Source organism: Myotis nattereri, assembly GCF_964212035.1.
Source record: "Myotis nattereri genome assembly, chromosome: 3".
Lineage (NCBI taxonomy): Eukaryota > Metazoa > Chordata > Mammalia > Chiroptera > Vespertilionidae > Myotis > Myotis nattereri.
Window position 1 is genome coordinate 204,266,893 of NC_138077.1, and position 22,585 is coordinate 204,289,477.

The 22,585-nt window shown below is 40.9% G+C and overlaps 1 protein-coding gene across 3 annotated transcripts in view; it reads left to right on the forward strand.

The window, feature by feature from the left end:
* The window catches only part of EIF4G3 (eukaryotic translation initiation factor 4 gamma 3), a 284,695-nt gene that overhangs the window by 244,703 nt on the left and 17,407 nt on the right, over window positions 1-22,585 (forward strand). For all 3 annotated transcript variants that reach the window (XM_081086926.1, XM_081086927.1, XM_081086925.1), the window contains 6 exons: window positions 303-417; window positions 3,142-3,362; window positions 5,313-5,428; window positions 9,508-9,680; window positions 17,088-17,213; window positions 22,119-22,200. In XM_081086926.1, the coding sequence (XP_080943052.1) occupies window positions 303-417; window positions 3,142-3,362; window positions 5,313-5,428; window positions 9,508-9,680; window positions 17,088-17,213; window positions 22,119-22,200 (833 nt within the window). The remainder of the gene's footprint in view (window positions 1-302; window positions 418-3,141; window positions 3,363-5,312; window positions 5,429-9,507; window positions 9,681-17,087; window positions 17,214-22,118; window positions 22,201-22,585) is intronic.

A 22,585-nucleotide genomic window follows, 5' to 3' on the forward strand; every position in this document is an offset into this window, starting at 1 on the left:
TTTTGTTTTTGCTTGCCTCCATCCTTTCTGTTTATCACTCCCATCCCCAAAGGGTAATTTAATTATGTTTTTAAAGAAGCAAGAACCAGTTGTTGTAATGAGCAAAGATTTTTAACTTTTTTTATACAAATTCTAACAGTGTGCTTCTCACAATATGGTCTGTGGACCAGGAGATTGGCATCATCTTGTTAGACTTGTTAGAAGTGTCTAATCTCAAGCTCCAACCCAGGTAGGCAGATGAATTAGAAGCTGCATTTTAGTCATGGGATTTGTATTTTTCTCTCAATCCTCAACACTTATAGATCCCTTACGGTCAAGTGCTTCCAGCTTAAACAGATTCTCTGCTTTACAACCTCCAGCACCCTCAGGGTCTACATCCACACCTTTAGAGTTTGATTCCCGGCGGACCTTAACCAGGTAAGGAGAAGAAGTCTGCTATCCATATCAGCTCAAGACTCACCTGCTTATCTCTCTCTCTCTCTCTCTCTCTCTCTCTCTCTCTCTCTCTCTCTCTCACACACACACACACACACACACACACACACACACACACAGGTGCCCACACAAATTATTATGATAATCCTTATGGATGGATTTCTATCATTCCTAAGATTGATTTCCTTTTTTTTTTTTCCTCCTTTAATCTTCACATTCTGTAATTTCCAAATAAGAACAAAATTGGGTGGTAGATTTAGGATGGGATGGAAAGAAAGGGTACGTTAATCTGGCAAATACCTAATGACTTGCTCCTTAAGAAAGCCAGGCTGATTCAACAGGTCCTGGGGGCTGTGTAGGGCTCTCCAAGCTAATGCCACAGGATACTCTAGGGCAGCAGTTTTCAACCTGTGGGTCGCGACCCCTTTGGCAATCGAAGGACCCTTTCACAGGGGTCGCCTAAGACCATCCTGCATATCAGAGTTTTACATTACGATTCATAACAGTAGCAACATTACAGTTATGAAGTAGCAATGAAAATAATTTTATAGTTGGGTCACAACATGAGGAACTGTATTTAAAGGGCCAGAAGGTTGAGAACCACTGCTCTAGGGCCGTGGTTGGCAAACCGCGGCTCGCGAGCCACATGCAGCTCTTTGGTCCCTTCAGTGTGGCTCTTCCACAAAATACCACGTGCGGTGCGCACATACAGTACAGTATGATTGAAACTTCGTGGCCCATGCGCAGAAGTCAGTATTTTGTGGAAGAGCTGTTATTTTGTGGAAGAGCCACATTGAAGGGGCCAAAGAGCCACATGTGGCTCGCGAGCCACGGTTTGCCGAGCCGCAGTTTGCCGACCACTGCTCTAGGGTAATTTAGCAATCTCAAGCATGGAGATGAAAAGGAGGCCTGACAGCCCCCACACACACCTCACTGTCACACTATTCTTCTAGTTATATTTGAGGTTGTCTTTTTTTTTCACTACTATGTATTCTATCCTCTGACTTTTGTTTTTATAGGATTCATACAGTCAAGAGTTCTTTTGGCTAGTCTCCTGAGAATTGATGAGGACCTGTAGTATAGTGACAGAGAACAAAAAAAATTTTTTTAAGCCTCACTCAGGGATATGTTTTTATTGGTTTTTAGAGAGAGAAGAAAGGAGAGATAATTGACATGAGAGAGAAATATCCATCAGTTGCCTCCAGTACTTTCCCTGAGCAGATCAAACCCACAACCTAGGCATGTGCCCTGATCGGAAATCAAACCCACCAACTTTTGGTGTATGAGACGATGCTCTTACCAGCTGAGCCACCTGACCAGGGTGAACACAAAATTTTTGGTATAAGTAGAGCTGAAGTTTCTTTATGCTCTCAAACTTTAATTTTTTACTAATGTAATGCTTGGCTAGGTAGACTTTCTAAGCTGTGTTACTATTCCCTTGACACCTGAGACAAAATATGCTTAGCACAAGTCAACTTTGTTTTTTAAATATGTTTTTATTTATTTTCGAAAGAGGAAGGCAGGTAGAAGTGTCCTTGAGACAGAGAAACATCGATCGGCTGCCTCTTGCACACCCCCTGCTGGTGATTGAGCCCACAACCAGGGCATGTGCTCTGACCTGGAATTGAACCTGCGACCTCTCGGTGCATGGGACATCGCTCAGCCAACAGAGCAACAGCAGCTAGGACACAGTCAATTTTCTAATGATAACTGGGATTGGTATTGAGCACCAGTTGTGCTATTGAAGTCTTTGTGGCTCCTAGCTCTGCTGTAAATTTCCCCCGATGGCTGTGCTTTTGAGTGTGTATAGCTTTTTTTACAGTTCTTAAACTGTTGTCACACTTCTACCTCTTCTCCCCCTTTTAATTAACTTTCTGCTTCTGATTTTCCATGGGTGAGAAACTGCTTGTCCTGCTGGTTAGAATTATCTAAAAGAAGACTATACAGGGAAACAGGAAGATCCTCTCTTAAAATTAAAGTGTGTGACATTGGCTATTCAAAAATTACTTCTACTACTTGGTTCTCAGATATTTTTCATATAGTTGAAGTTTCTAAATAAATAACATATTGTATAATTTCTAAGATAGTGATACCATGTTCTTTCAGTATTCTGTTTTTCTTTCACTCATTTGGTCCATATATTCACCACTGTCTTCGTCATTCTTGAATGATTTTTTTAAAGTAAAACAAGGAATTTCTATTGTCATTTAAATTTTTTAAGTTAGTATCCCTTTAACATATTTAAGAGAAAAATTAAGCTATCTTTTTTTAATTTTATCTTTATTGTTGAAAGTATTCTGATGTCCACTTTTTTTCCCCATTGCCTCCCTCCACTCTGCATCTGCCCCTCCCCCATACCTTCATCACACAATTGTCTATGTCCATGGGTTATGCATAGATGCATATAAGTTCTTTGGTTAATCTCTTCCCAAGCTATCTTAATACTCTCTTTTTTAAATTAAATTTATTAAGGTGACATTGGTCAACATGAACTTATAGGTTTCAGTTATGAATATTCTCTTTAAAGCACTGATTTACATGTTTTTATAAATAATTACACTTTAAAATATAATTGATACCTTACATATCTAAAGTTTTCTCAAAAATGATTCTGCATGCTTTAGAAAAACAAATTAAGATGCTTTATAATTTAATATATATAAGGAGATGGGGGTCTTTCTTTTGACAAGTGTTTTATCTTTTAAGTCGTGGAAGCACAGGCAGGGAGAAGAATGACAAACCCCTTCCACCTGCAACAGCTCGTCCGAACACTTTCATAAGGGGCAGCAGCAGTAAAGACCTGTTAGACAATCAGTCTCAAGAAGAGCAACGAAGAGAGATGCTGGAGACTGTGAAACAGCTTACAGGAGGCATGGATGTGGACAGGAGCATCGCTGAGGCTGACCGGAGCAAAGCCAGGGAGTCAGGTGAGAGACTGTATAAACACACAGGACGAAGGATTGGCCTTCGGTTTGGAAGGAAAAACATAAAGGAGAGTTTGTGCCTGAGTAACCGTCATGGTAACAACACACACACCGGCACCTCAAAAGTTAAAGGCACCGTCCTCAGAGTTTGGTGACCTAGTTCTCATTCCTCAGGTATCCTTTTGTTCAGCAGTTTGTAAATTTGCTTCTTTCTCTGTTAAATGTGATGATGATGAAGTAAGCAATCTGAAATTCTTACACGTTCTCGACATAACATCCCACTGTACATAGAGTGCTTATGCTCTGCAGAGCCCCTCAAATGTATGGAATTCTGACACTGAGACACTGCAAGGCAAACCAAAGAGAGAGTATCAGATTGTCTTTTGTTACTTTCATGTTCCTTCGTAATCTCTGTGGGTTTTGTACGTTTAGCATGTATATGCTTAGAGGAAGACTCAGATAATGCTCTAGAAATTGCCACATGAGTTTAACCTATCTGTGTTTCAGTTTCCTCATTTGCTACCTGGGGATAACAAGTGTAGGGTTATTATAAAGATTAAATGAGAAGTCAATACATGTAACTACTGAGAACATTACCTGATACATACAAAGTTTTCAAAAGGTACTAGAGGTCGTGGTGATGATGATGATAATGATAGTGATGAAAAATAGTTTAAAGATAATTTTTAGCATCTTTTAACTCTTCACCCTGAAGTAATACTGGTTGTTTATGACATTTTTTTTTAAATATATTTTATTGATTTTTTACAGAGAGGAAGGGAGAGAGATAGAGAGTTAGAAACATCGATGAGAGAGAAACATCGATCAGCTGCCTCCTGCACATCTCCTACTGGGGATGTGCCCGCAACCCAGGTACATGCCCTTGACCGGAATCGAACCTGGGACCTTTCAGTCTGCAGGCTGACGCTCTATCCACTGAGCCAAACCGGTTTCGGCGTTTATGACATTTTTATAACTTTAAAATTTGTTTTACTCTTTAAATTGTGTCTTCTAACTGTAATCTTTAAATGGATTTCAAAAGCAAGTTGAAATGTCTTCCCCCAACTGATAGAGACTCCAGATCCTTCATCTTTAAGGACATGTAGCTTTCTTATCTGTGTTAAGTATTTTGAGAACATAATAAAATAGGGCATGGAAATACCATGTAGTGAATAATGTAGCACAGCTCCCCTTTGGATGTTTACTGTCTTGATCATTTGTCCATTTACCGTGTGCACACTGAGCAACTAGTGACTTCTGGGCACTCATTCCCTGCTCTCAGCCTTCAGTCTCTGGGTCAGGAAGACCTTTATCAAATAGTTTCACAAAATAATCCCTATCAGTACAAACTAAGAAAAATGCTGTGAAGGAAAGGAACACAGTTCTAAGGGCGTATTTAACAAAGGAACTACCTAGAATGGACAGAGGGATGTCAGGAAAAGCTTCCCTAAGGACGGAAGGACCAATAGGCCTTAAAACAGTTTGTAGGGAGGGGTAGGTATGGAGCAGAGCAAGAGCATTCCAGACAGGGAGTACCATGAGCAGAGTGGTACGAGGCAGAGCCATGTCATGTTCAAGCTCTTGCCAAAGGCCAGTGTGGGTGTAACTCTGTTACAATTATACAAGCCTCAGGTGAGCTCTTCATCTTAGAAGCAATGGAGAGGAATCAAAATACTGAAAGGAACAAAAAAGCTTTAATTATAAACATTTATCATATCCTTTATCCTTTTAATTGTTGTGATCATAAAGTTACTTACTGTATATCTATTCTAAAATAGATGTTTCTGTATTCTGCTTTTAGGTATCTTGCTTTGTCAAATTTGTACCTATTTTTAATACCTTTACTGAAAAAAGTGATATAACAACATGTAAACGTTATCAACTATGATATCACCATTTTAATGATACTTTTTGTCATTTTCACTTTCTTACTTTTTTAAACCTCACTAATAGTGAAACCAGAAATTCCAACAACATCAGCCCCTGACAAGCCTTCATTGTCAGAAGAGGAAATGGAGAGGAAGTCCAAATCTGTCATTGATGAATTTCTACACATTAATGATTTTAAGGTAAATGAGATATTTTTCAAGAAAGCAACAACAGAGAAAGCCCTATGACAGACATAGTAACTTGGTTCTGTTTAGTTGTCATTGTGAACTAACAAGGCTTAGAATGTGTGATCCAAGTCCTACACAGCTCAGTTTGCACAACCTTCATACATTTCTGCCTAGTCCTCTCTTTTAAATTATGTAGTTGACAAGATCAAGTGGCAGGGAAAGAGAATGGGTACCAATCCATCCCCCACTATGGGGTAACCAAATTGGCTTTGATATTAATGATCAAAACCAAGACATTATTATTATGAGGCATTTCTGGCTCCCTGTCTATTACCTCTCATGATCTTTATGGTCAGTTTATCATCATTCTTCTATTAACTTTATAGTATGGCTGATACTACTTCGTTTTTATTTCATAAGTAGCAAACAGGCACAGAGGAGTAAACAGTGGGCCAGGGTCAGACAGCCTAAATCAAACATTTCAAGACATAGCTTTGCATTTGCTCTTCATTAGCCCTGAGTGTCTCTTTGATCTTCACTTTAAGGTGGTAGTGAATAAGAGAGATATACTGCCTGGCTTCATGTGCCCTAATATCTAGTTGCAGAGACAGACCCTAAACAGGTAACTGCACATTTAGATATTTAAATTGTAGTTATAATAAATGCTGTAGATCTATTTTGGAGAGATCATATAATGAGACTTAATTTAGGGATCTGGAGTAAACAAAGGCTTGTTAAAAATATTTGTCAGATATATTAAGTCCTTTGCTTTGGCATATATAATAAAAAATTCAAGTTTCTCTTGACAACCTAGTTATTATCTGCTTTCCATACAAAAAATTCAACTTGGTGTTAGCTATAGCCCAACCTTCTAAAAACTTCAAGCCATGAAATTGTCCAAAATTTAGAAGAAATAGGAAGTTTTCATGACAAGCAATTTCGAGAGGAGGACTTCATAGAAGCCCTTGAAAACCAGCAAAAATAAATAAACATTAACAGAAAAGAGCCAAAGCATATACTTCATATACTGTGATTTGTTAGTTAGATTCTTAGAAATGAGAATATTTTTGTAAAATGGTAGCACAGCTTTTTTTCCTGTGTGGTAGTAGAGAAATATGAGACTCACAAGAAAGAGGAAAGGCTAAGAAAGATAAAAAGATGAACAGCAGAGACAGTAAGGAAGAAAGCAGTGGAATTTGGCTTTAGAAATAATTTGAGGAATATGAAAAGTCAGTGAACAGCCAAAATTTTGAAAGAGGAAAAAATATGACCCTGTGATGAGCTGAAGATATAGGGAGAAAGGACCTTAGTAACACTTATGTACAACAAGAGGACTCTTGGATTCATCATTAGCCCTACGTCCGGCCTGCAGTGTTGAAGGGACAATCAGGTATGACTCATAATGAGGTCTTACTATGGACTCTGTGCTATTTTACAAATATTATATGTATAAACCATTCTGGTAGTAATATTATAATACCATTTTTAAAGATAAGGAAACTGAGATGCAAAGAGGTAAAGTAGCATGCTTTAAGTTATGTTGCTGATAAGTGGCAGACTCAGTATTCAAAGCCAGGCTGCTAGCTTTAGAGCATAAACTATACTTTATCTTATTATCTTTATGGTATTAATGTGTCATACTAAAGGCTTAGAGAGCTCATCCTAAGGAAGTTTTTTCCTAACATCTTAATAGATGCTATTATTATCCTATATAATAAAAGCCTAATATGCTAAGTGTCCAGTCGTCTGGTCATCGTTCAACCAATCAAAGCGTAATATGCTAATAATATGCTAAGGCCGCTCAACCACTCACTATGATGTGCACTGACCACCGGGGGCAGACAGTTGACCGGTCGACCAGTCACTATGATGTGCACTGACCACCAGGGGGCAGACGCTCCAACCCATGGGTTAGCTTGCTGCTAGGGTCCAGTCAATTGGGACTGAGTAAGTCAGGCCGGACATGCCCTGGAGCCCTCTCGGGGTCCCTCCCCGCCTGGCCAACCTCCTGCATCCCTTCCCAGCCCTGATCCTTCACTAGTGGGGTCCGTCATCCTGGCCTGCGCCCTCTCACAATCCGGGACCCCTTGGGGATGTCGGAGAGGCGGTTTTGGCCCAATACCGCAGGCCAGGCCGAGGGACCCCACTAGTTAACAATAATAAAAATATTTATTGAGCTTTTGTTTGGAAGTTAAGGCTGAGAGATTAAACTACACTCCTCGACTCACACAGTAGTGACCGAGCCAGAATTCAAACCTATATTTGTCTGACTCTACAGCCTGTTTTTAGCTTCTGTGACCTATCTTGATTGAGTACCTAAAACGTGCCAGTCACATTTTAGGAAATACTGCCTGGATATACTGTAGTATATGTAATGAGTAGCCCTGGTCTGTTTTTATGGGTCCTTTAGTGGGAAATGAAGACAAAGCTGCTCTAAATATAGGTAATAAATAAACAAACAGCTACCAAATAAAATGTTTCAGTGTGGAGAAGTAAAATTGTGTGATTTTAAGAGCCCATGGTTGGGAAGTCACAGAGACCATATCATTTCAGCTGAGAGCTCAACAAGAAAAATCAAACCATGAGAAAATTAGGGAGAAGGGCAGGATTATGAACTGCTGGACATTAGAGGTATCGTGATGTAGTTAGTTGGTCCTATATGCAGATTCAGTGAATTCCCATTGAAAGACACTTACTTAATCACTTCAGGTTAAAGTGAAGATTGAATTGAATACTTGCATTCCTTTCCACTCTCTCCTTAAAAGGCATTATAATGATGATGATGCTCTTAATATGAGGCAAAAACCCACAAGCATAAGAGGCATAGGGAATAGATAGCAGCAACATTCTGGAAGTTGGAAATTAGAAGGATGATAGCAATTTATTTAGCAGACTATGAATGTGCATGAAGTGCAGATGGAGCTGGAAATGACAACTAGCCTGAATGTTTCAAAAATGCCAATGTCATAAAAGGGTAAAAAAGAGAGAGAGGACTGACTAGATTAAAGCAGTCTAAAGAGACATCATGACATGTGATGCCAGGTTTTTAATCAGATCCTAAAACAACAACAAGCTGTATTGGACATTTGGGAACAATTATGGGAATTCAAGTATGTACTGTATATGTTGGATAATGTTTGTATTGACTATTGTATGCATGTTAAATTGCTTAGATGTAGAGAAAAAACTAACAGTGGATGAATCTCAATTGAAGTGAAGCTATCTAGGTGTACATTGTACTATTTAATTTGTCTGTATTTGGAAATTTTTCTAGATAGAAAGTTGGCATGGGGAGGTATTAAATAAAGTAGCAGAGGGGCAATAAAGCATCAGTGAGACACCTACATGGCCTTACCCCTCCTTCAGTCAGGAGGCTGCTCTTCTCACATGCATCTTCCCCCTCAGAAGAGCTGCTCTCTTTAGAGGTGAAACCAAAGGATTTTGTACTCAAAGTTGAGAGGTGAGGGCAGGTTGGCACACTGCTATATTGGTGATTCAGCAACCTTGGCTGCCAGGCTTTTACCCTCCACACCAAATATATCACCTAGCCAGGTCACCCCAGGGTAAGAACCCCAAGAACTTCATAAGGGGTTTTAGTACTTAAGCTAAGCATATATACTTTACTGTCAAAGAAGACCTTTTTCATTGAAGATTTTGCAAGTATTAACATATCCAAACAGAATTACCTCAGTTGCCATTTTAAGGAAGGCCTTTGAATAGTGACATTGAATTTCTATTTCATAATACACCATTTTTAGTTTTTAAAATGATCATAAAATAAGCAAACATTGTGTAGAAAAATATGTTTTTGTCTCTGGTCCTTTGAGTGATCTTGAATAAAGTTGTTAACCTAAACACATTTGCTTATAAAGACACACTTCTTTTGTTTTGAAAATATGATTACTATTGTCTATATCAGCCTGCATTTTACTGAGTTGTATTAATGTTTTAAAAACTATATTTAAAAACTAAATGTCTTGTTTGTTGCGCTTTCTGCTGAGTTTGTCATAAGTAAAAGATTTTAAGCTTATTTTAACCATCTGGTAATTCTATCTAGATTTGGGATAAGCTTTTATTTGCTTTTTGAACAGGAAGCCATGCAGTGTGTGGAGGAGCTGAATGCCCAGGGCCCGCTACACGTGTTTGTGAGAGTGGGGGTTGAGTCCACCCTGGAAAGGAGCCAAATCACCAGGGATCACATGGGCCAGTTACTGTATCAACTGGTGCAGTCAGAGAAGCTCAGCAAGCAGGACTTTTTCAAAGGGTCAGTATTCTCCTCAAGAATGGTGGTATTCCTTTACTAGACTCTTGAGTAGTTCATTTTAATAGCATATATCTACCTTAAGTTTTTAGCTTTTTTCATAGATTAAATTGTGCCCTCTCTAACATGTTGATGTGTAATATTGATAATATGTTAGTTGGTATGATGGCATTTGTAGACTGTACTAAATCATAAAAATTATCTTCTCCTTTTTTATACTAATTGTTAGACCTATATTATGACATAAGTAAGGTAGCAGAGATCCCTTAACCGTGGGGAACCTGAGGCTTCACCAGCTAAGTAAACCCTTGGCTATTCTTTGAGGAAAAAACTTTTCTTTGTGAAAACTTTTTGAAAATTTGACTTAACCCAGAAAGCCTTAAACCTTTCAATAGACCATATTTGTTTTTACTCATAAATGCTTGTCTGTTCATGTTAGCACTGTAGAAGGGTATGTAACTCCAAGTTGTTAATGAGTTAGTCTATTCCAGGTTGGGTTCATTATGACTCCTGCTGATGGTTAGTTTGATGAAGTCTGGCTGTCACTGGTGTTGATCCTCATTTGATCAGATTCTGATTTCTTCATGCTACACCATCATCACAAGTGGATGGATCAGTTCTTTGTGGTACAGCCATAGAATTGTACCCAGGCTTAGGTTCTAAAAGCAATGTTTAAGAGGAAGATTGCATATGTTAAAAAATTTAGTTTTAGGAGCCATGTTGTACAATATACACTTACAATCACAGCCATCTCTGATATATGCTCACTCTCTAAGGGAACAGGAACTAAGACTTCCTGGGACTGGACACCAGATCCACATCTCCCAGCTCATACTCACTTGGGATAGCTCATTAAGCAGAATGGCAGTAAGAATTCTGCATTATTCAAGTTATTTTTCTCCTTGTAAATCTTTTTTGCCAAGCTCATGTACTTTTTGTTGTTGTTTTGTTAATCTTCACCAGAGGGTATCTTTTCTATTGATTTTTAGAGAGAGTGGAAGGGAGGGAAGGAGAAACATCGATGTGAGAGTGGCACATCAATTGGTCACCCCCACATGTGCCCCAACCGGGGCTAGAGATCGAACCTTCAACCCAGGGACATACCCTTGACTGAGAATCAAACCTGAGATCCTTTGGTCAACAGGCTGACACTCTAACCACTTAGCAACACCAGCCAGGGCTCAGGTTGTATTCTTGTGCATTAAATGCACTTGTGATGAAATGCTACTGTGTGTCTTTCAGCTATGGTCAACCTCTTAGAATAGTGTAATCATTAAATGCCAAGATTGAATGTACTTAGAAAAATTACTCATTTGATTTTGTGAGGAAAGGTAGCATTGTCCTCAAGGTTCTGGAAAATGTATACTTGCCCCTAAGATCATTAAAAAGTTGTCTTTCAGCCTGGTCAGTGTGGGTCAGTGGATTGAGCGTCATCCCATGCACCAAGAGGTCATGGATTCAGTTCCCAATCAGGGCACATGCCTGGGTTTCAATTCAATCCCTAATAGAGGGTATAGAGGAGATAACCAATCAATGTTTCTATCTCTCGCTCAACCTCTCCCTCCCTCTAAAAAATCAATAGAAACATTTTTTTCAAGTTGTCTTTCAGCAGTAAGTTAAATTTCTCTGAATTCAGTGCCTGACTAGATTAAGGCTATCTGACCCAGTTAATTTAATAAGAAACTTTGGCAAAAATTGCTGTGGTTGTTGGCATTTAAGGCCAGGATGGTTTCCAATTTTAAAAGAGAAATATGTTGTTCACTCTAGTAACCAACCAGTATAAATAGTAAAAGCAATGAGAGGTGTACACACCCGCACAAACAAATTGAGGTCTGCCCCTAGCCAACTTGAAAGTGTAATTTCAACCCCCTAGAACTACATTTGCAATAACTATTATATTATATTATAAAAAACTTAGTTTTTACCCAGATATTGTGCTATAGTCACCAGAAAATTTGGGAAATGCTGGATTATATTTACTGTTTCATGTCTCTCTTCAAACTATACTCAGAAATTGATTCATATCTGGAAAGACCCCAAGAAGTGTAGACTGGCTTCATCAGTTTTACTCGAATTTGTAAGGTGCCAGCTTGCTTTCTAGGCTGTCTCAGACATTTGCATTTCCCTTTGTTGCTCCCTTGAGGAAAAAGTGTCCTCCAATCATGGTATCCACACTTTCACTGGCACTGTAGCTGCTGCTGACGGTACTACCACAACCATTTATTTAGACTGAAAATGAGATTAACACTTCTGTGTCTCAGTAACTACTTCATCTTTTTCTATTTTTACTTCCTTCTGCAGCTAGAGATAATGCAGTGGCTCCAGGCTAGCTTTTAATAATAAATTAGACCTAACCAGGCCATCCTTAGATCAGAACCCCTACAAAGACCCCTATTTCTCCCTAAATGAAGAGACCTGGCAATTTTTTCTAAGATGGAAACAAATCGATAGTTTCAAGTCATTATCCACAAAGAGGCTTCTTGCATATAGATCAGAGTTTCCCAGTTACTTCTAAAGTCCAAGTTATAAATAGTCCATACTGTCCAAAGAGGCCAGTTCATTGGAGCCATGAAAATGCCCTAAGTCTTATGTTTCTTTAGTCCCGACATCCAAATATTTTTGTTTTTATACAGCATTGTGGGGGAGCACCTAAGGTTAGCTTTCTTGTATGCTGCTACTGCTTAGATGCCAACTTTTGAGTGATCATTGAAGCTATTTCTGTCTAGTTTCCCAAGTGAGCCATCTCTCCTGCAGTTCCTTTTAAGGCACGCAATGCTACTAAATATTAAGTTAGATTAGACAGAAGTTTCAAATAGGCTCTTTGTGTCAGGTTGTCTACACTAATAAAAGAGAAAAATGGTAATTGGCGTACGACGCTACCCTTTTCATTGGCTAATCAGGGCTATATGCAAATTAACTGCCAACTAAGATTGGCCGTTAACTGCCAACTAAGATTGGCAGTTAACTGCCAACAAGATGGCGGTTAATTTGCATATGTAGGCACAATGCAGGGAGGCGAAAGGGAAAGCAGGAAGAAGCCCCCTGCCACTGACAGTGATCAGAAACCCAGGGGGGAGCTAAGAGCTGGGGGGCAGGGCAAAGGCAGCCTTGGGGCCGCCTTTACCCTGCCCCCCAGCCATGATCAGAGAATCAGGTGCCTTTTCCACCCTGGCCAGTGATAGCAGGAAGTAGGGGTGGAGCCAGCGATGGGAGCTGGGCACGGTCGAAGCTGTCAGTCCCAGGAGCTAGGGGTCCCTTGCCTGGGCCTAAAGCGAAGCCCACGATCGCGGGGCCGCTGCAGCTGCGGGTCCCCGCTGCCCGAGCTGGACGCCTAGGCCAGAGGCGTCCTGCAGGGGCAGGGGCGGGGCCCGCGCAATCACGGCACACCACCCCCTCCCCCCCGCTGCCACTGCAGGTCCCCACTGCCCGGCCGGACGCCTAGGCCAGAGGCGTTAGGCCTGGGCAACCGCGGGGAGCTGGGGGTCCCCTGCCCAGGCCTGACTCCTCTGCTGGAGGCCTCAGGCCTGGTCAAGGGGCCGATCCGGTGATTGGTGATCGGAGGGTGATGAGGGTCAACTCCTCTGGCCGAGGCGTCAGGCCTGGGCGGGGGGCTGGGGGTCCCCTGCCCAGGCCTGATGCCTGGGCCAGAGGCATCAGGCCTGGGTGGGGGGCGGAGCCGGGGATTGGGGGGATATGATGGTCCCCTTGCCCAGGCCTGAAGCCTGGGTCAGAGGCATCAGGCTTGGGCGGGGGGTGGAGCAAGCGATCAGAGGGAGATAGGGGTCCCCTGCCCAGGCATGATTCCTGGGCCAGAGGCCTCAGGCCTTGGCGGGGGCCAGAGCCAGTGATCGGGGGGAGATGGGGGTCCCCTGTCCAAGCCTGACACCTCTGGCGGAGACGTCAGGCCTGGGCAAGGGGCCGATCAGGCGATCGGAGGGTGATGGGGGTCTACGCCTCTGGCCGAGGCATTAGGCCTGAGCAAGGGGCAGAGCCAGCAATCGGAGGGGTCTGGGGGTCCCCTGCCCAGGCCTGATGCCTGTGCCAGAGGCATCAGGCCTGGGCTGGGGGCAGAACCAGTGATGGGGGGAAATGAGGGTCCCCTGCCCAGGCCTGACGCAGGGGCCGATCCTGCAATTGGAGGGTGATGGGGTCAACGCCTGAGGGCTCCCAGTATGTGAGAGGGGGCAGGCTGGGCTGAGGGACACTCCCCCCCCACACACACACACACCCAGTGCATGAATTTCGTGCACCGGGCCCCTAGTTTATAAATAAAGCTTAGATCCTTTGGAATTTTCCTTACAAGGTGCTACATCAACTCTGAACATAACAGTTGCCATATATCAAACATCTCCACAAAGGCAACATCAGCCATTCTCTTAGAATATTCAGGACTTGAATCTAAATGCTTTATGATGTAAAGTAGGTGCGTAGGTGCAGTTCAAGCACTGTTTTATATCATGGCTTTAGATGACTTCTTTTTTAAGTGTCTAGTAAGGGTACATGAGTGCACTATTAGCACTCAACTATTAGCCACAGAATTGGAATCACTTTGAAAGTTTAATAAACATGACATCCAGGATGGTAAAAATTGGAGTTGACAATAAACACAAAATAATGTGTCCTTCAGGAGGCTTGATGTATTAGTTTCACTTTGAGAAATGTTTGTTGGAAAGGAAATTTTTATCACCTCCTTTTTTGGAACTTTTCTTGCCACAATGGCATTTCTGCCTTTGTAAGAAGTTAGTGTTCAGAGCTTACACAGACATTCATACTAAGGTTCAAGTGCAAAATTGCAGAGGTGCCAGTGGACAGTGAAGACCCTATTTGCTCATCTGGGTAGGATCTGGTTTAAATAGTCTTTGCAGATGATACTGCAGTAGAAGAAGGCTTTTCATCTTCTTTTATTTCTCCCTTTTGCCTGTAGTTAGATTCTTTTGATTAGTCATAATAATACTTGATCAATCTGACTTTTAGATGTACTCACTATCTCTTCCTTATCTATCTACAGCCAAATTTCCATTTAAAACTTAGTTATCTTCATGCAAATTGTGCAAGAGCTGCTGACAATATCATTTTCAAACTGTTAGATTATTTTGGCCTTTTAGCAGATTTCTGATCAGACCTTTACTGAATTTTTTTAAAATTCCAACTTTTAACCATGTACTCCTTTTCTAAATTAAATTTTAGGCAGGAACCCAGTATATAAAATAAAAGTAGATCTTCTATAATTGAAATGGGGGGAGGATGCCTAAAGTCCCACCTATGGACCCTTTCCAAAGTGCAGTCCAGTGGGTGTGATGGTCACTACATACCAAGAAGCAAGGGTATGGTATAGCTCTATTCAGTCATTCAGGCAGCAAAAAATGTGTATTATGCAAGGCATTTTTATAGACGATATAGTATGTAGTCCAAAGACTACTGCGTGTAGGAGCTTCTACATACCTAGGATTTTTCTTTTAAAACCATACAAAAGGATTTAGGAACTAAAAGGAAATGTGTTATAACAGGATTGTTTTATGGAAATCCTATGTTCAGCCAAACATGTTTTTTTTATCAGCAGTATGGATTTGACCAGTGATTGTGTTCTGCAAATAGTCCCATGACTAATTGAGAAGTAGAATACCAAGCAAGAATATGGGTATCTTTTAGTTTTAATATGAGATGAAAATAGCAGTAGTTATACTGCTGAAAGACCAGCACGGCTGCAGTTATTGTCTCATGGGCTCATTAAACAGCTTAATCTATGCCACTAACCCATGAAACATGAATTGGCATTATTGGGTGATTAACCCAGAAATCTTGGAATCCGTCCAGATTATGGTCTGTTAGTAGCACATTAACTGAGCTGAAAGTTTACACATAATGTGAAATAGTCAAGTATCTGTTGTATCACAAAGAGATGTCAAATAATTCCAAGCTGGAAACTCAGAAAGTTGGCGTTAAGGATTCATGGAGTCCAGAGTTGGATAATGTGGTTAAGCTGCAAACTGTTTTTGAAATGGCACCTTTAGAAAGGTGACTATCCCTCATAGTGGTACCTTTTTGTTTAAGTGAAAAATTTTAATGACGTGAAGTATAGGCTTCTGAGGTAGGTAAGGAAGAGTGGCATACTCTGCTAGAAACTAGAACTGCAGTGGAAAAGCATACACTATCTATGCAGAGATCTGAAAGGGCATGAAGACAAATACCACCTGCCCATGGCCTCTTCATTCATTCTTCCCTTTTCTTGTGATTATGTGTATTTCCTTGTAAGTATGTATGTGTGTCCTATAATTAAATTTACTTTCGCTTTTGTACTTTTTAAAATGCTATATAGCCCTGGCTGGCTTGACTCAGTGGATATAGCGTCGGCCTGTGGACTGAAGGGTCCCAGGTTTGATTCCGGTCAAGGGCATGTACTTTGGTTGCGGGCACATCCCAGTGTGGGGTGTGCAAGAGGCAGCTGATCGATGTTTCTAACTCTCTATCCCTCTTCCTTCCTCTCTGTAGGAAATTGATAAAATATATTTTTTTAAAAATGCTATATATGGGACTAATTAAGAAAGTCAAGTTATGTTTTTATGCTTATAACTGAATAGCTATGCTATATATGGGACTAATTAAGAAAGTCTTAGGTTATGTTTTTATGCTTATAACTGAATAGCTATGCTGTTGAGCCTAAGTAAAATTGCATTGATATTTTGTATTTGACTTTCCTAAGTACTATATTCAAATCCCATTTATTTCACTTCATATTGAGAAATATTTCATAGCCTGAAAGCCTGAAACCATTAATTTTTCTTTGAAAATACAACAGTTGGTAACATGTTATAATGCTGGTGTTATTAGTAAAGTTGTCCAACTCATTTATATCCTTCCAGTTTTTCCCCTATTGTAAGCTTCTTAAGGACAAAGGGTTTTGCCTTTTCTTCTCTTTGTTTCTGATCTGTACCACACTAAATTTTTAGTCAGTGCTTCTGGCTGACTCCAAAGATATGATATTCAACTGTAGTGAGCTCTTTATAGTATAGGCTTCTGAGGTAGGTAAGGAAGAGTGGCATACTCTGATTAAATTGATAGCTATTCCCCCAGAATTTCACATGGCTGCCTCATTTCCATCATTTAAGTCTTCCAAATGTCACCTCAATACAGAGGTATTTTCTGACCACCAGCTGTATTGGGATATCCTAGTACCAGAGTTCATGTTCTTCAGCGTATTGTATTGGCCCTATTTGCAAAGATGCTTTTCTCTCCCTCCCCCTAACACTAATATAACTCTTTGAGAGCAAGAACCAGCTACTTTACGCCCAGAACAGTACCTAACGTAGCAAGTGCTTAATTGGCACTTCTTTGCTGACTGATTTTGGTCTCTTTGCTTACTCTTAACTTTTGAATTACATTTGCATGTGAATTTTTTCCTGTTCTTTTTAGCTTTTCAGAAACATTGGAAACAGCAGATGACATGGCCATTGATATTCCTCATATTTGGTTGTACCTTGCTGAACTGGTAACTCCCATGTTAAAAGAAGGCGGAATCTCCATGCGAGAACTTATCATGTAAGTTGTTCTTGTTTCTTTTGCTATGTGTCAAGTTAAACTGATGCAAAACTCATCAACTGGCCTTCTAGCATAATGCTGTTCCCTTAGTACAGCAGTTTTCAACCTTTTTCATCTTATGGCACACACAAACTAATTACTAAAATTCTGCAGCACAACAAAAAAATACATTTTTTGCTGATCTGACAAAAATAGGTATAATTTTTACTCATTCACACCAAACAGCTATTGTTATGTTGGCTGTTATCATTTTTTTATTTGAGAATCTAAGGAAAAGGTCAGTGCCCCTGACTAAATAGTCAGGTAGTACATGTTTTAAACGTTCTCACTGGGAAAGGATAATCCCCTCAGTAATGTTGGGAAAACTGGATGACCACCTGCAGAAGAATAATTAAACCCTATCTTACCCCACTCACAATTAATGGAAATGGAGTAAAGATGGAAACCATAAAACTCGTAAAAGATATAAAGAGAAAACTCCTTTACCTCAAAAAATGTTAGGTAGTGTTAAATTTTCTATTTGTCTTCAAGATCAAACTCCTTAGGTTGACTAATAAACACTTTATAATCTGGCCTTTGTTTTTATCTTCAATTTCACATTTTCTAACTTCCTTCTTCCAATTAACTCCCACCTACCACCACTTGCTCCCCAACACAACACACACAAACTCTTGTCTGGTTATATTAACCTACCAGGAGTTTCCTAACTGTACCAGGATCTGCCATCATTTCCTATCCTGTTCTTCTTTCGTGTTGACTGACACACTCCCTCCTTCCCCTCCTGTCTACATAAGCTCACTGTACTTCCTTATATATTATATTTTTAATTCTTAACATTCTGGTTAACGTTAGGTTGTAAAACTAATGTTCAATAAATCTGTAATGAATTCATGAATGGATATGTTCGTTCATTTATTCAATAAATAAATAAAAATTATTACTATATTTTAAAAAAATTATTGTGGCACACCAGTTGAAAATTGCTGCCATAGTGCTTTTGGAGACTCTTGGATGCAGCCAGCGACTATTTAAGACTTCTAATTTTAATGTAAAAATGTTGAAGAAACTAAGATGGCGGCATAGATAAACACCGGGAAATAGTCGCCTCCCACAACAATTGAAAAATATCCCAAAGGATGGAGCAAACATCGTCCAGAACAACAGGAAGGCTGGCTGAGTGTAATTTCTACAACTAGAAGAAAAGAAAAGCACGCTGAGAGCCAGAGGAGCTGCGGAGGCTGAGTGCAGAGGTACGGCGGCGGCTCGCGCGCGCGGAAAGGGGGTGGCACCTGAGGACGCGGCTGTCTTTTTGAATCACAAGCTCCCGACTGCTCTGAACTCCGGTTCTGGGAAGTCTCTGGGGACCCAGGACTCATACGGGGAGAGGCTGCTCTGTCAGGCGGCAGCGGGCGAACTTGAGGGCGGATTTCCCTCAGAGGTGCTTGCAGCCGTTACTGGGACACTGAGACGCGCGACTCCTGGCGCGGAGAATCAGCCATAGCTTCCTTCTCCGCCCTTTTGACTCCCTGAGACCCCGCCCCACCCAGGCTGCGGCAGAGGCTTTTGCATGTGAATGTACCTAACTACAGCCCAGCCAAGCAGACCCGGAACTTCCAAGAGAAGGCCCAAGGCCCCGCAGCGGCGTGCATTGCTTCACAGCTGAGCCTCTTCGTGGCGGCTCCGGCTGTGTGGCCTCAGGCAGGGGCTGAATTAGCACCTCCTTAGATCCAGGAGCCACTGTACCCAGTGGTCAGAGGGGGACCATTCTCCCACTTCAGACACAGCTGCTTCCCACAGCCAATTGGCCTGGAGGTCAGTTCCTCCCAGTGATCCTACAACAACCAAGGCACCAAGAGTGCACCAAGAGTGTCCACCCCAGGTAACTGGGGAGGCTGAGCCACTGGGCCCTACAGGACACCTGGCGCGCAGGGCCACTCTATCAACACAGGGAAGCAGCCAAAATGCGGAGACAAAGAAACAGGTCACAATTGGCAGAAACGGAGGAGGCCAGACGACTGGATATAGAGTTCAAGGCCACGTTTATAAGGTTTGTCAAGAATTTTATGGAAACCGCCGATAAATTTAATGAATCCCTCAAGGAGTATAGTGAGACCATGGAGGACATGAAAAAGGACCAACTAGAAATTAAGCATACACTGACTGAAATAAAGAATAATTTACAGAGATCCAACAGCAGACAAGAGGATCCCAAGAATCAAGTCAAAGATTTGAAATACAAAGAAACAAAAAATACCCAACCGAAAAAGAAAAAAGAAAAGAGATTCAAAAAATATGAAGATAGTGTAAGGAACCTCTGGGACAACTTCAAGCGTACCAACATCAGAATTATAGGGGTACCAGAAGGAGAGAGAGGGCAAGATATTGAAAACCTTTTTGAAGAAATAATGACAGAAAACTTCCCCCACCTGGTGAAAGAAATGGACTTACAAGTCCAGGAAGCGCAGAGAACCCCAAACAAAAGGAATCCAAAGAGGACCACACCAAGACACATCATCATTAAAATGCCAAGAGCAAAAGATAAAGAGAGAATCTTAAAAGCAGCAAGAGAAAGACAGTCAGTTACCTACAAGGGAGTACGCATCCGACTGTCAGCTGATTTCTCAACAGAAACCATGCAGGCCAGAAGAGAGTGGCAAGAAATATTCAAAGAGATGAATAGCAAGAACCTGCAACCAAGATTACTTTATCCAGCAAAGCTATCATTCAGAATGGAAGGTCAGATAAAGAGCTTCACGGATAAGAAAAAGCTAAAGGAGTTCATCACCACCAAACCAGCATTATATGAAATGCTGAAAGGTATTCTTTAAGAAGAAGAAGAAGAAAAAGGAACTCTTACCATTTGCCACAGCATCGATGGAACTGGAGAGCGGATAAATACCACAAGATCTCACTTATTTGTGGAATATAATGAACAACATAAACTGATGAACAAGGACTGATCCAGAGACGGAGAGGCTTTGATTGGACTGTCGGGCCTTGGAGGGAAGGTAGGGGAGGGTGGGGGCAAGGGGGAAGGATCAACCAAAGGACTTATATGCAAGCATATAGGCCTAACCAATGGACACGGACAACGGGGGGGTGAGGGGATAAGCGGGGGGGGGGGGGGGGGGGGTAGAGGGTACACATATGTAATATCTTAATCAATAAAAAAATATTAAAAAAAAAAAGAAAAACAAACAAACAAAAAAAATGTTACATTATATTAGATCTATACTGCGCAAGTGATGGGGATATTATAGCCTTGTGGTCCATTGAGGTTAGCAGTGATTATAGATTTGGCTCCAGAATCATGTAACTGACATAAGGGTGATTGCTCCTGGAAACTTAATGTTAACCTGACTCTTAATGTCTGTCATTGCTCCAATGTGAGAAGTTATATTTCCACATAATAGCTTATCAGACTGTGACACCTGCATAGTGCATGCTCAGGTTGTTATAAAAGGAACTGAGGTCTCAGGCATTCCTAAACTTGAACATGAGTGGGAAATTATTGCCATGTTGTATAGGCTAGTTTTCCCTAAAAATTGTTCATATAGTCAAAGTCTATATCAGCGGTTCTCAACCTGTGGGTCGCGACCCCTTTGGGAGTCGAACGACCCTTTCACAGGGGTCGCCTAAGACCATCGGAAAACACATATATAATTACATGTTGTTTTTGTGATTAATCACTATGCTTTAATTATGTTTAATTTGTAACAATGAAATTCGGGGTCCCCACAACATGAGGAACTGTATTAAAGGGTCACGGCATTAGGAAGGTTGAGAACCACTGGTTTATATGCTGTTGTGTCTCTTTTCTTTGACATTCACAAGTTTATTATAGCACATTCAAGATTATGAGAATCCTATAGTAAAACAAAAAAGTAAAAACTATTCAGGTTTGTTTAATTCACATTGCCTCACTTAATTGACAATAGATTTTATTTTTTTTTAAGGAATGACTGTTGATACCCTACAGAATACAATTTAGGAAATACTGGCTTAGACTATGAAAAAATTGGTCCATTTCTATGTTTCATCTATATTCTTTATAAAAAAGGCTTCCTTTCTTAAAAACACTTAATAACTAAGTTTTACAACTCCCTGTTACCTAAGGTGCTTCTCTCCTTCCAGCTTAAAGTGGGATTTATTTTTTAAAAATATATTGTTATGGATTTCAAAGAGGAAGGGAGAGGGAGAGAGATAGACACATCACTGATGAGAGAGAATCATTGATCAGCTGCCTCTTGCATGCCCCACACTGGGGATCAAGCCCACAACCTGGACTTGTGCCCCAAACAGGAATCGAACCTCCACCTCCTGGTTCATAGGTCGATGCTCAACCACTGAGGCAGGGATTTATGTAAATAAATAGATTATTAAGTAAGAATGAACCTTGCGCCCTACCCGGTTTCGCTCAGTGGGTGGAGCGCTGGCCTGCAGACTGAAAGGTCCCAGGTTCGATTCCGGTCAAGGGCATGTGCCTTGGTTGCAGGCATGTCCCCAGTGCGGGGATGTGCGGGAGGCAGCTGGTCGATGTTTCTCTCTCATCGATGTTTCTGGCTCTCTATCCCTCTCCCTTCCTCTCTGTGGAAAGTCAATAAAATATATTTTTTAAAAAGAAAAGAAAAAAAGAATGAGACTTGCAATTGCTTCTATAATTGAAGCAGTTACAGAAAAAGACAAAACCCAGGAATTCTAACGTCCTTTTCCAGCTTCTCCATGAAACATAAAATGAACCTGAACTACTTCTGCTGAAAATTATTCCGAGTCGGTATTGGGTTTGGCTGGCCCAGTGTTATTTAGATGGACAGTACCTGTTCTTTTGGCACACATTGTTTGCCTACTGTTCTAGAACAGGGAATTTGTTCTGAGGTACTTAATCACTACTCTTTTCTTTTACAGAGAATTTTGCAAACCTTTACTTCCTGTTGGAAGAGCTGGAATCTTGCTTTCTGAAATATTGCACCTTCTATGCAAACAAATGGTGAGTGTTAAACTGAGTGTCTGACTCAACAGCATATTAGGAAGGGCAGTGATTTTGACCTTGGGTTATTTGTAAATAGCTTAGGTGTCGCTGTGCACGTAATTCTGTTTCCTTTTATTATTTGGAAAAAAAATTGAGGTCTCTGTTTCAATCTAGTTTCTTCCAGGGGTTTATTTGTTCTTCCATTTACTAGTAACTTGGAAAAAATTACCTACTCTTAACTAGATTTGATGAAATTCTAAAGAATTTCAAGATACCTTTATTTGTGGCTAGTTATTTTATCTTCTCTTGAAACAAAATGGCTGCATTATTGCCCTAGCCGGTTTGGCTCAGTGGATAGGCCCTCTGCCTGAGGACTGAAGGGTCCCCATTCGATTCTGGTCAA